The sequence below is a fragment of the Spea bombifrons genome, chromosome 9 (genome assembly GCF_027358695.1).
Source record: "Spea bombifrons isolate aSpeBom1 chromosome 9, aSpeBom1.2.pri, whole genome shotgun sequence".
Classification (NCBI taxonomy): Eukaryota; Metazoa; Chordata; class Amphibia; order Anura; family Pelobatidae; genus Spea; species Spea bombifrons.
Window position 1 is genome coordinate 27333663 of NC_071095.1, and position 13103 is coordinate 27346765.

Consider the following 13103-nt stretch of genomic DNA (forward strand, 5'->3'; position numbering starts at 1 on the left):
GTTGATGATCAGACATTTTAGGATCTTTCTCTGGTTGACGGGATGAAGCAGTCGGCGGTTTGTTCTTCGTAGATTTAAGAAGAGACCTCTTGACATAACATGGAAGTGCAGCTTGAATGTGACTGGTCTTACGTCCTCCGTCTGGTGTAGGAGAAGGTTGATTTCACTAAGACTCGTGTAGAGTGCCCTTTCAGTGTCTGAAGAATGGCTCACGTGGACCAAACATGAAGATGACAGCCATGACGTAGTTGACACTTCATGGTAGTGAGACTCTACTCGAGGGTCCGCTTCTTCCCAAAAAGCCAGAGGTGCTTTTTTTGTTGAGACCTTCAACCTAGATGGTCAGACCTTGATGTATCAAAATGTCGATCGGGACAACGGGGGGGGGGGTTTTGATTGACCACAGTCTTTACATTCTAGATGGGGGACTACAAAGATATTCAGCGGGAAGAAAGATTTGGTCCCGATATTTTTTATCATGAGGTCCCAATTTATAGCTGAAAGAAGCAGCAGTTTTGTTAAAGAGGGTCCCAGGAGAATCAATTAGATCCCCAACGGTCACACATCTAGAACGTGGTTGAGATAAGAGATGTAGCAAATGGCCAGTCGGAGGATCTCGATCTTGGACAGTTTCTTGTCTGGGGGCAAAGTCGGGAGCAGCTTGCGGAGCTCTGCGAAGGCCAAGTTGAAAGCTTCCACTCGGATACGCTCTCTCGTAGCGTGCGCCGTGCGGTATTTGGCTGTCGCTCTTCTCCGGCGGCGCCGTTCCTCGCGGCTTAAGTGCTGAAGCTCGCGTTTCACTACATCGTTTGCTTCACAAATGCGAGTTTCTCCACACAAGCCGATGACACCTGAATCGTTTAGGCCACCACCACCACAGTCACTGAAGACGGACTCCGTCTCTGAATGAGCGGGAATCTCAGTCTGATCGGAGTTCAACATCATTCCTCCACCTGCTAGCTAGAAGACTCGGTGCTGGGTTACTCGACCGGCCCAAGCCTCCAAATAAAGTGCCTCAGGAATATACGCGAAATCAAGGGACGTTCAACTCGCATCAGTCGGAGATGTCTTATAACATGTATCCTCGCCCTAAACCGATGATGATGATGATGAACGGTGGGAAGCCTTGATGATATTATCTTTAATCTTCTTTTCCGCGCACGTTTTCTGGTCTCGATGCTTGTCCTTGGAACAAAGAGAGAGAGAGAGATATTATGAAAAGGGTTTCTTAATGACCTTTTAAGAACAAATTTTCTTTAAACACCCAGATTGATCCAAACTAACGAGAGAGATAAAACTTACGCCTGGCTTGTATCTAAGGTCTCTACGTTTCCGGGTCTATTTCTCACCGTATCGCTTTACGCGGCCTGAAACCTTTGTTTAAAACCAAAAAAGTAAGCTATTATATATATAAAAAGCAAATTGTGGAGATCTCAAGTTGTGTGCAGGGTTAGGCAAATCCTAGACCCTTTTTTGATCTCGTCCTCTGAGAAGGACAGGTTTGGCCAGCGATACCGGTCAAAGCTCTTGGTATCATAATGGGGTCTTCTTATTTTTTCACCTTCCATTACTCTTCTCCTTAACGATGTCCGGATATCATCTGTAATGATTGATTCTCTTACCTACCTAGCTATAGCTCGTATCTTACGTTACTTATTATATTTATTCTTGAATTGCTGTCTCTTTCATTGTAGGATAGAATTCTCGGGCCGGTTCTCCATGAACCCCTGTCTGTAAATAAAATAGGTTTTTCATAACTGGTGCTGGACTCGGGATACCATATCAGATAAATTCCCAAATGAGACACATGGCAGGCGGGACCATTTTCTATTTGTAAGGATAAAAAATATTAAATGCCCAGGAAATATTTGCCATATTGATTGATGTCCTATCTAGGGGACTTCTTTCTTTTCTCAATACTAATTATTTTATTTTAATTATTTGATGAAATAAGCCGCAGAAAGGTGCCAGCGGGAACAAAGGAAGATGTAGAGGGGGGGAATTATTAATATAGGTTTGGTAAACGTCAGACAGAGAGATACAATGGGAGGAAGAGATTACACCGTTATTCCTGGCAGTGATATTTCATACAGAAAAGTCTCTCTCTGAGGCTAAGCAGAACTGACAAGTCGTGCAAATGAGAGATGCAAAATCAGGCACCCAAGGCAGTGGCCAGACGCCCGGGGGGGAACATTTCATAAATATAGATGTAAATGAAAAAGCATTTTTCTCTCGGGGGTCTCCTGAGACAGGACAGGTGGTGAATGGATGGGAAGGAGAGACAGAGGGAGGATGGAGGGAGGCAGAGGGTTGGGGGGAGAGAGTGCACGGGGTCTGGGGAAGTGTATATTAAATTAGCCCGTATGTCACTGACTCTAACACTCGGGACATATGGAGCCCAACCCAGATGCTTTGTTTATCAGCCGTTGAATAGGTTGGGACTCAGTGGGTGATTTTGGCATCCAGTAGCCCTCCTTCTCGCTTTAAATGAACCCTTTGAGTGCCAGAGGTGATGAGCGATGCTTTTTTGGGAGATGGTTTAAGAAAATACCCATTAGTATATTGCGAGACCACCCTTATGACGTTTTCAGCTGCTCGGAAAACAAGTCCCAATGTCAAGAATATGCGTTATCTATTAAAAGCGCAGAAATTTGACGTATAATCCGGTGTTCGGTACATTTCTGCTAGAAATATAAGAACCGTTTGGCCCGTCCAGCCTGGCCCTTATTCGTGCTGTAAGATATTTTCGGACCACAGGAATCGTATAACGTGGTCATCTGACAGCCCTTACCTTATCGTATGGCTATTTGGGGCACTCCTCTAGCTCTCTTTCTGCGCCATGAGAAGTGCACCACTTAAGACATGTTGCAAAGACTTAAACAAGATACAGAATGTGCAGCCAATCAGGAAGAAGAGGCCAGGGGCATGCTGGGACAGATTACGTCGCAAACCCAAGAAACACGTAATATACATTAAAACGATTTAACTTAACGCGCCACGCGGTCTCCTGGGACCACTTGGGAAAAATGGGGATTTTGACCGAATTTCACCCATTTAAACGTTCGTACCCGGTTAACACCGAGCAGGTGATCTCCGCTACGTACTACGCAACTGCTTGTTTTTCCAATCATAACTTAAACCTATACATCATCCATATTTTATGTGACAGCCCTTAGAATGTAAGCTCTGCAGGCGAGGGGCTGACTAAACAAAACATACACAGAATACATTAGCTCAAGACAGACATCGGACATAACTCACTTTGCCTCTGAGCTGTCTCATCCGTCGCGGTAGGAGGACAGCGGGATTATGGATGCCCCCGTTGGTCCCTATTCTCTGCTAATCACGTCCAAAGGAAGCCTTGTCGCAAGCGTTTAAGCAGAGGGCTGCTCATCGCAAGTGAATTACCCCATACAACACAGATGTCATTCCTTCCCGCGTGTTATTCCACGGTGACACGGGCGTGGGCGGACGGAGTGGGGAATGATAAATGCGGCACACCTATTGTCATGAGGGAAACCGGATTAAAATGGACCCTTTTCATACCGAGGGCCGACAACTCATCTGATTACGGTCGCCGGATTTCACTACTAACCAGTAATGCAATCTCGGAGATTGGATTCCACGGCGGCTGTGTATGGAAAACACATTATTTCATTTGGTCTACACAACACGCAATACATCAACCGCCGTCAACAGATAATAATAACACGCCTGACACCTTCCCGGGGCGCGCAGGCAGACGAGCGCAGACCCCACGCGCAATTCCAGCTTTAGTCAAAAATAACCAAACTACCAAATATAACCATTAAAAAAAAATGCAAAAAATACCCCTGGCCTCCGACACCTTCTAATATGTAACGTGACGTCAAATTAGGGAGAAATGGGTAAAAAAAAACTGTGAATCTGAATTTTTTTTTCTGTTTTTGTGCAATTTTTGTTCTCTTTTTGGAATCTTAAATGATTTTGCCGGCTTCGGGTTTTATGAGAATCAAAGAGATCGCATCTGTTATCAGCCGCCAGATCGGACGACGCTAATTCACATCAACCGATGAAGGATGGCCCGCCGATCGCTTACAGGGCATCCGTCCCGCGCCTGTTATAACGCTAATCCTTTGCAAACGCCTCCTCCTGCACCCCACCCCAGCCCAAACCCAGGGGTCTTCTCCAGCACCTTCAACAATCTCAACCCTTCTAGGGACCAATCTTAAAAAACCCCACTCAGCGGGCGCCAGCGTCTTAAATACGGAGCGTGGGGTTTATGTTCCAGAACTCGTTAACGAGATGATCGTTACGAAGTCCCAAACTTCTCATTGACGTTCGTGCCGTTTCTCTCCTCGTTATCGTCCTTCTAGGATTTGCAGCTACGTTCCGCAGAGAGATCTTCGTATGACCGATGTGGCCACCGAGTTCTCTCTCTTTTTTTGTGTGTTTTTACTCATTTTTTACTCCGATGCGGTTTGTGGCTTAGTGATTATAAATGTTCTTTTTTTTTGTTTTTAAGTAGTTCCGCGGCTCACTTGAGCCTCATTAGAGATGTTTATAGTTTAATGAAACGCAATTCAACGATCGAATACGCTGTATTTCAAACGGGAACGTCAGGAGACTGGATGCCAGGGGATCTTCCCATCCATGGAGATATATATCAAGATAATATTTTACTGTAAATAATAAAAGTTTTAAAAGAAATCTTTCTGGCCAACTTAATGCGCGCAGCCCGGCGTATGAGTAATTCTAAGTAAATTAAAGCGCTTTTCCTAATGCAGTTTCAATACATTTTTAAATAAAGTACATTTTGTTTGTACATAAAAGTCTCCCGGAGGTACGAGGAGAAAGAAAACGCTGGCATTTAATCTTTAAAGAAAAACTAAAAGTAGTTCCTTCCATAAGGGAACCGAGTTTAGCTGCAGAACAATCATTAATATGATTTGTTTCATAATATCCAATATATATGCATATATATACATACATATATATATATATTAAATACCCCCACTTTTTGTTTTTGTTTTACATTTTTTAATACCAAATTTTTTAATTATTTATTCTAAGTGCCAATTATTTTGTATACATTTTTGAGGATCTTGATAAACAACCCCTAGTATTTTATTTATATAATTATTGTTTATTTATTTATTTTTCTACTGGACCTGGTCTCAAATGGTCCTTTTCTTTCATTTAAGGGTTAAATCCACCTTAAGATCAGATTAATTACTCATGAAACCTTTAAGCGCTAAATGTTTCACTCCTCCAAACCGTTAATATTATATACGTGTGTATATATATATATATATATCTGTATTTACCTATAATTTATTAGCATTATTAGACTCTCTGTTTTGTGTCATTATGTAAACCTTCGTGTATAAAATTACTGTAGAGTTGGATTTCATATATAATAATAATTTTTGTAGTTATGTCCCCTTTTTCCTATAGTATTTTATATAAATTTAGAAATTATATATTTTTCTAAAAACAAAAAAATACAAATAAAGTGAATTTACTGCGAATGTGTTTTTTTTTCTCCTTTTCATATTCAGTAACCACATGTTTTTCGCCGAAATAATTCTACAACAAAAATTCTACAGCGCTACGGATTCACCTATGGAATCCAGGCAATTTTTCCACATTTTAGATTTTTTTTTTGTTTTTAAAGTTTTGGCTGGAGAGTTCGTTAATGGCTTAGAAGATCCCGGAAGAGGGGGCTTTTCAACAGCACTCCAGATTTTCTTTGTAAAGTTTGTGTGAGCGTCTGTCAGGCTGAGGGTTCTCGCCGAGCCTCTCCATCCACTTTGCCCAATTTAGTGGACAATTAACTCATTTCTCTACAATGAATGATTGGCAGGTCATCCCGCTAACGAAATAATTAACATGAAGTGGTTTGAGCTGCCCAAGACATCGACGATCACGCTACCGAAGAGCGTTCAAAGCGAGCGCTACGTCTGTCTCTTTGCTGGTCCGGCCGGCTTGGGGTACCTGCCTGCCACCGCTCTATCAGAAATGGTAACGATAATGTACGTTTGGCTTCAAATCCGCAATCGTACTGACATCGTCGATATACAACGCTCTCATCACTGCGAACTGTCAGACAGATGCGATGAGAAAAAAAGAGAGGTCACCGAAGTGCTATAATGCATTCCCTTGTGGAACCAAATGCATCCGTCTCACAATTTTCTTGCCAGATGGGGCCAGTAATGAAAGGCGGAGACGCTAATACAAATATATAAATAAATAACCAGAAAAATCCGGGCGAAAAAACCCGATATTCAACATATGTCCCTCGTTAACTCTTTGCGTGTCGCTCGACATTCTGGTATTGAAAGGGCTGGATAACACGGATTAAATAAAAATAATCGAAAAGGGTGGAAGAGAGAGGTCTTCGCTGCCGTTGCCTCCTACGGTTTGTGCGTTTATGTCTACAAGTCGCCGGGACCTGAAGCCCACTCTCCTTTCACTGACGCGAGGGGTTAAATTTTTGGATTTCTCTGTTTCACGGCAGTAAATGGGAAGCCGAGCATCGGTCGGGCTATATTTTGGAAAGGAACGCGCATGAGCGTAGATTGTGCAACTTCAAAAAACATGTTCCGTGGCCCAGAACTGCCTATTAACTATTCAGCTGCCAGGATCCTGAAACGTACCTTCAAGACATTCCCATAAAACAAAAACGCTCGTCGCTGGAGAATGAAATAAAATAAAAAAAAAAAAGTGATGGGGTAACTGCTTCCCACAGCGGGGTTATTAATACGTCTTCCGTATGAATCTGGCAGCTGATTATTATGATTAATGCTGGGTTGGGGGGGGTTAAATAAGTTAAGCCGCTCCTAAAGTCTGGCTTTTCCCCACAACACACAAAATCCACAAAGTTACAGACAAAGGAGTTAACTGTTTAACCACCAGTGGGGAATTTGATGCATTGTTTCCTTTGGCACTGAAACACTTTTAACCCCATAGGGTGGGAACATTTCATACCACGATTAATATATGGAGTACCTATGGGCAGATACGCTAGCCAATCACAGTTCACACTCAATTCTTTATTTAAAAAGTCATTAATGCCATTTATAGTTAGTAATTATTGTTCTACTAATGGGGATGCTTCTTTGTATAGGAAAATTAACCCAATCTGGCCCATTACTGGCACTCAAATATAAGGATTGTTACAAAAATGAATAAAAAATTATCATTAAATATATATATATATATATATAATAAATAAAAATAATATAACATATAATATAACATATAATACAATATATATAATAAAAAATATATATCATAAAAGAAGCACTTACTTTTAAATGACATGGTCCTTCCCAACCAGGCGTCCGCGTATCTGCGCGTCCGAGAATCCCACCCCGGGGTGAGGAAGTTTTGGGGATTTTCTCTTAAGGTTTTTAGCTGGACCCTCTGCTGGGTGTTTTAGAGAGAGAGAACTTCTGAAGTTTGGTGCCTTAAAACACAGATTGTTCTGCTTCCATTTAAAAATGTAGAAAAAGTTAAATTATATATAAGCAGCTCTGCCGCGCACGCACAGAGCCAGGCACCAAGCTTAATGCACATACACCCATGTGTATAGGACTCCCATATGTTTATATATATAGAGAGAGGAGACTCGCACGAGGAAGCTGTCAGTGATCTGATTGGCTGCTGCGGTACCTTTCATCATTCATATTAAACAGCTGGGAGGGGAATCCATTGGCCGACAGAATGGGAAAACCCAGGGGATGAGGGAGTTGGGGGGGTGGGAGCGCTCCTGTGACTTGGCTAAGGGGCAGAGGGAGGGATGGATGGATAAGTGAGGACCGGGGCTGTGTGTGGATGAGGGGATGGGGACATCTGTTCAACATGCATATTTCATAAAGGAGGGAATGGATAGGAGGGAGCGGACGGGGATACGCAGCCCAGGGACCGTGAATCAGAGAGACGGTGACAGAAGGGATGAGCGGGGAGATAATAAAGCGCCCCACGAGGGAGCGAGGGAGGACAGCGGGGTGACACTTTGGGCTTGTCTCTGTGACTCCGTAAAAGCCATTAAAAGCGCAATTTAGTTATTGCAGCCTGAGAGCGGCGTGCGTCACCGTGGCGGGGTAGTCGCTTCCCGGTGTCACTTTTTGGAATTTTGTTTTATGCTCCACAGATGTTTGGAAATACGTTTATTATGTAATAATAATGGCGCCAAAGCACCAAATCTCAGATCCCATCCCAGCGCCGACGAGAATTCCCAACATCTGACGATCCCTTCCAAAACAGTTTGCGCTGTAACTGAATCGCGACAAGAAGCCGGCGCGATCTTTAGTTCCTAGTAAAAACGTTCAGATTGTCCCTCAAAATGTGCCTTTTTTGCAGAATACGGGCAAGCAAAACTTTTTTATTTCCAAACGTTTTCATTTTAAAATGAAACGCACTTTTCGGGGACGATTCCTCTGGTTTTGATAGAATTTTGTAGCGCGATTGAAGCCAAATATTCCAGTATTAGGTCTGTAGAACGTGTTCGGTCATTTTGATACATCACGTTTAAATACATACATGTTGCGTGCAGGCGTCATGCGGTAAATTATTGTGGAAAAAATAATATTTCTTGCCTAAAAGAGTAGGAGCGTGGGGTACGGGGCGGCATTGGTGTCTTTTGGTTTGAACTTGATTCTAATGAAATGGTTTCAATATTTCTATAAAGGACGTTTTGCCCCAGGCAGCGCGATGTTCGGAGGCTGTGCTCATGATACGGTTGCCCCTTGGGATATCAAAGCCAGGGGTTACCCCGACATGTTTCCCATTGGCTAGACAGTTATTGATTAATAATTGATATTTGAGGTTAGTTAAAAGGTTTGGCTCTTGCTTGGCTGTAGGTCTAGAACCACATGCGAGGCGCGCCATCAAAGATGGAACCTCAAAACGATACTGCCCCCAGGATTAAATAAATCTAAAAAATAAAAAACGGAACATTGGTTTTTAAAGCCGTTTGATGTTGATTGTGTTTGCCGTGTAGTTGGTGGCTGCGGTGGGATTCTACGTGTGGCCTCGGTTGCTGGGTTGATGCGCTTCGATGTCGGATCACACGCTGCATCTTCAGAGCTCAGAACAGGTGGAAGGAACCTACAATTAAGCCTAATGGGATGGGAGTGCTGCCCCCCAATCCTTTAGGGACCGAGGCGTGTTGGCGCAGTGGGGCCACACGTCACTGCATTAGCTGTTCAGGCATACCCCGTGCTAAAGTGATTTACTGATTATTGTGTATATATTTCTATATATATAGTTTGCATTTTATTAATCGGACGAGGAGGAGTATTTTTTTTTACACCTGGGGTCTGCTGTGAGACACAACAGGAAGTAAAGAGCGCATCAGAAAATCTCTTCCCCCTCGCCTGCTGAAACAGCACTGCCATCTCAAACGGGTTTCATTTAATTTAGTGGAGTCGATAATTACATATTTTAATTTAAATTGTTAGTTTTAAGGACCTTTTAAACGGCCGCAGAGAAGTGGACTACATCGGCTTTATCGTTAAAAGCGTTTGGCTTCTGGGATTCATGCGCCGTGGCGTTCCACCATTAGACCTCTCGCCGCAGGAAGTCTTAAAAAAATTGGACTCTAAAATCTAAAATAAACACAGTTTAAGACATAATAAAACAAAAATACCCCATCGTTAATGATCTTCTTCTTCCTACTAATTGCCCAGCAGTGGCCAGGCTGGAATTCCAGAGCTGGACCAGACCCGTACCAAGTTCTCCCTCCCAGCACCCTCATCCAGCTGGTCTGTGAGGCCTCGCGGGGAGAGACGTTACCGGGGGGGGCGGGAGGGTGACACACAGAGGATCAGGTGCTGAATATACGCTTGCATCATGGTTACCATGGCACTGATTAAAAAACAATATCGCCCTAATGAGCTTGTGGCAATAACATCACCCATCCTGAAATTGAACACACACGCGCCCAGACAGGCATCTGACACACACAAACACTCTCAGCCGTTAACCCCTGCGCTGACACTCGCAAAGCAGCAAACACAATTACCCCTCGCACCGACACTCGCAAAGCACCGTACACAAACACAATTACCCCGCGCACCGACACTCGCAAAGCAGCAAACACAATTACCCCTCGCACCGACACTCGCAAAGCAACAAACACAATTACCCCTCGCACCGACACTCGCAAAGCACCGTACACAAACACAATTACCCCTCGCACCAACACTCGCAAAGCAACAAACACAATTACCCCTCGCACCGACACTCGCAAAGCACCGTACACATACACAATTACCCCTCGCACCGACACTCGCAAAGCAACAAACACAATTACCCCTCGCACCGACACTCGCAAAGCACCGTACACAAACACAATTACCCCTCGCACCAACACTCGCAAAGCAACAAACACAATTACCCCTCGCACCGACACTCGCAAAGCAACAAACACAATTACCCCTCGCACCGACACTCGCAAAGCACCGTACACAAACACAATTACCCCTCGCACCGACACTCACAAAGCACCGTACACAAACACAATTACCCCTCGCACCGACACTCACAAAGCACCGTACACAAACACAATTACCCCTAGCACAGACACTCGCAAAGCACCGTACACAAACACAATTACCCCTCACACCGACACTCGCAAAGCACCGTACACAAACACAATTACCCCTCACACCGACACTCGCAAAGCAGCAAACACAATTACCCCTCGCACCGACACTCGCAAAGCAACAAACACAATTACCCCTCGCACCGACACTCGCAAAGCACCGTACACAAACACAATTACCCCTCGCACCAACACTCGCAAAGCAACAAACACAATTACCCCTCGCACCGACACTCGCAAAGCACCGTACACATACACAATTACCCCTCGCACCGACACTCGCAAAGCAACAAACACAATTACCCCTCGCACCGACACTCGCAAAGCACCGTACACAAACACAATTACCCCTCGCACCAACACTCGCAAAGCAACAAACACAATTACCCCTCGCACCGACACTCGCAAAGCAACAAACACAATTACCCCTCGCACCGACACTCGCAAAGCACCGTACACAAACACAATTACCCCTCGCACCGACACTCACAAAGCACCGTACACAAACACAATTACCCCTCGCACCGACACTCACAAAGCACCGTACACAAACACAATTACCCCTAGCACAGACACTCGCAAAGCACCGTACACAAACACAATTACCCCTCGCACCGACACTCGCAAAGCACCGTACACAAACACAATTACCCCGCGCACCGACACTCGCAAAGCAACAAACACAATTACCCCTCGCACCGACACTCGCAAAGCACCGTACACAAACACAATTACCCCTCGCACCGACACTCGCAAAGCACCGTACACAAACACAATTACCCCTCGCACCGACAATCGCAAAGCACCGTACACAAACACAATTACCCCTCGCACCGACACTCGCAAAGCAACAAACACAATTACCCCTCGCACCGACACTCGCAAAGTAACAAACACAATTACCCCTCGCACCGACACTCGCAAAGCAACAAACACAATTACCCTTCGCACCGACACTCGCAAAGCACCGTACACAAACACAATTACCCCTCGCACCGACACTCGCAAAGCAACAAACACAATTACCCCTCGCACCAACACTCGCAAAGCAACAAACACAATTACCCCTCGCACCGACACTCGCAAAGTAACAAACACAATTACCCCTCGCACCGACACTCGCAAAGCAACAAACACAATTACCCTTCGCACCGACACTCGCAAAGCAACAAACACAATTACCCCTCGCACCGACACTCGCAAAGCACCGTACACAAACACAATTACCCCTCGCACCGACACTCGCAAAGCAACAAACACAATTACCCCTCGCACCAACACTCGCAAAGCACCGTACACAAACACAATTACCCCTCGCACCGACACTCGCAAAGCAACAAACACAATTACCCCTCGCACCGACACTCGCAAAGCACCGTACACAAACACAATTACCCCTCGCACCGACACTCGCAAAGCAACAAACACAATTACCCTTCGCACCGACACTCGCAAAGCACCGTACACAAACACAATTACCCCTCGCACCGACACTCGCAAAGCAACAAACACAATTACCCCTCGCACCGACACTCGCAAAGCAACAAACACAATTACCCCTCGCACCGACACTCGCAAAGCACCGTACACAAACACAATTACCCCGCGCACCGACACTCGCAAAGCACCGTACACAAACACAATTACCCCTCCCACCGACACTCGCAAAGCACCGTACACAAACACAATTATCCCTCGCACCGACACTCGCAAAGCAACAAACACAATTACCCCTCGCACCCACACTCGCAAAGCACCATACACAAACACAATTACCCCTCGCACCGACACTCGCAAAGCACCATACACAAACACAATTAACCCTGGCACTGACACTAACAGAACACCGCACACAGACACGGTTAACCCCTGCATTGACACAGAACACCACACACAGACACGGTTAACCCCTGCATTGACACTTACAGAACACGACACACAGACACGGTTAACCCCTGCATTGACACAGAGCAACGTACACACGCAATTTACTTTTTGCTCTGGCAACATACACGCACATTTAACACTCTCAGTAACACACAGCACTCTATGCATACACTCACAAAGCAGTGTACACACACATACACAACACCCGGCACTATACACATATACAGCCGTTAATCCCTGCGCTGACACACAGCACTATACTCACAGAACACTAACCCTTGCACTGACACACTCACAATATTAACCATTTATATGACGCACATCACTACACACATACCCACAACCATTAACCCTTGCTTTGACACACAGCACTATATACAAACAGTCACAAGCCTTAACCTTTGCACTGATACACTATACACACACACTCATTAACCCTAGCAATGACACACAACACAACACACACACTCACTGCTCTTAACCCTTGCAATGACATAAAACCATACGAACACAAACACAACCCATAACGGTTGCACCGACACACAACACTACGCACACGCACACAACCATTATTAATGGCCAAGGCAGAGTGATTCCGAGAGCTGAACGTGAACCGATGTGCATC

General features: G+C 44.9%; 1 protein-coding gene across 1 annotated transcript; it reads right to left on the reverse strand.

Annotated features, from left to right (window-relative positions):
• Positions 1-334: 334 nt before the first annotated feature.
• On the reverse strand, positions 335-1105 carry NHLH1 (nescient helix-loop-helix 1). Its single transcript, XM_053475215.1, has one exon. It carries the CDS (start codon positions 943-945, stop codon positions 559-561), a length of 387 nt encoding a protein of 128 aa, XP_053331190.1. The 5' UTR covers positions 946-1105; the 3' UTR covers positions 335-558.
• Between the last annotated feature and the right edge of the window lie 11998 nt (positions 1106-13103).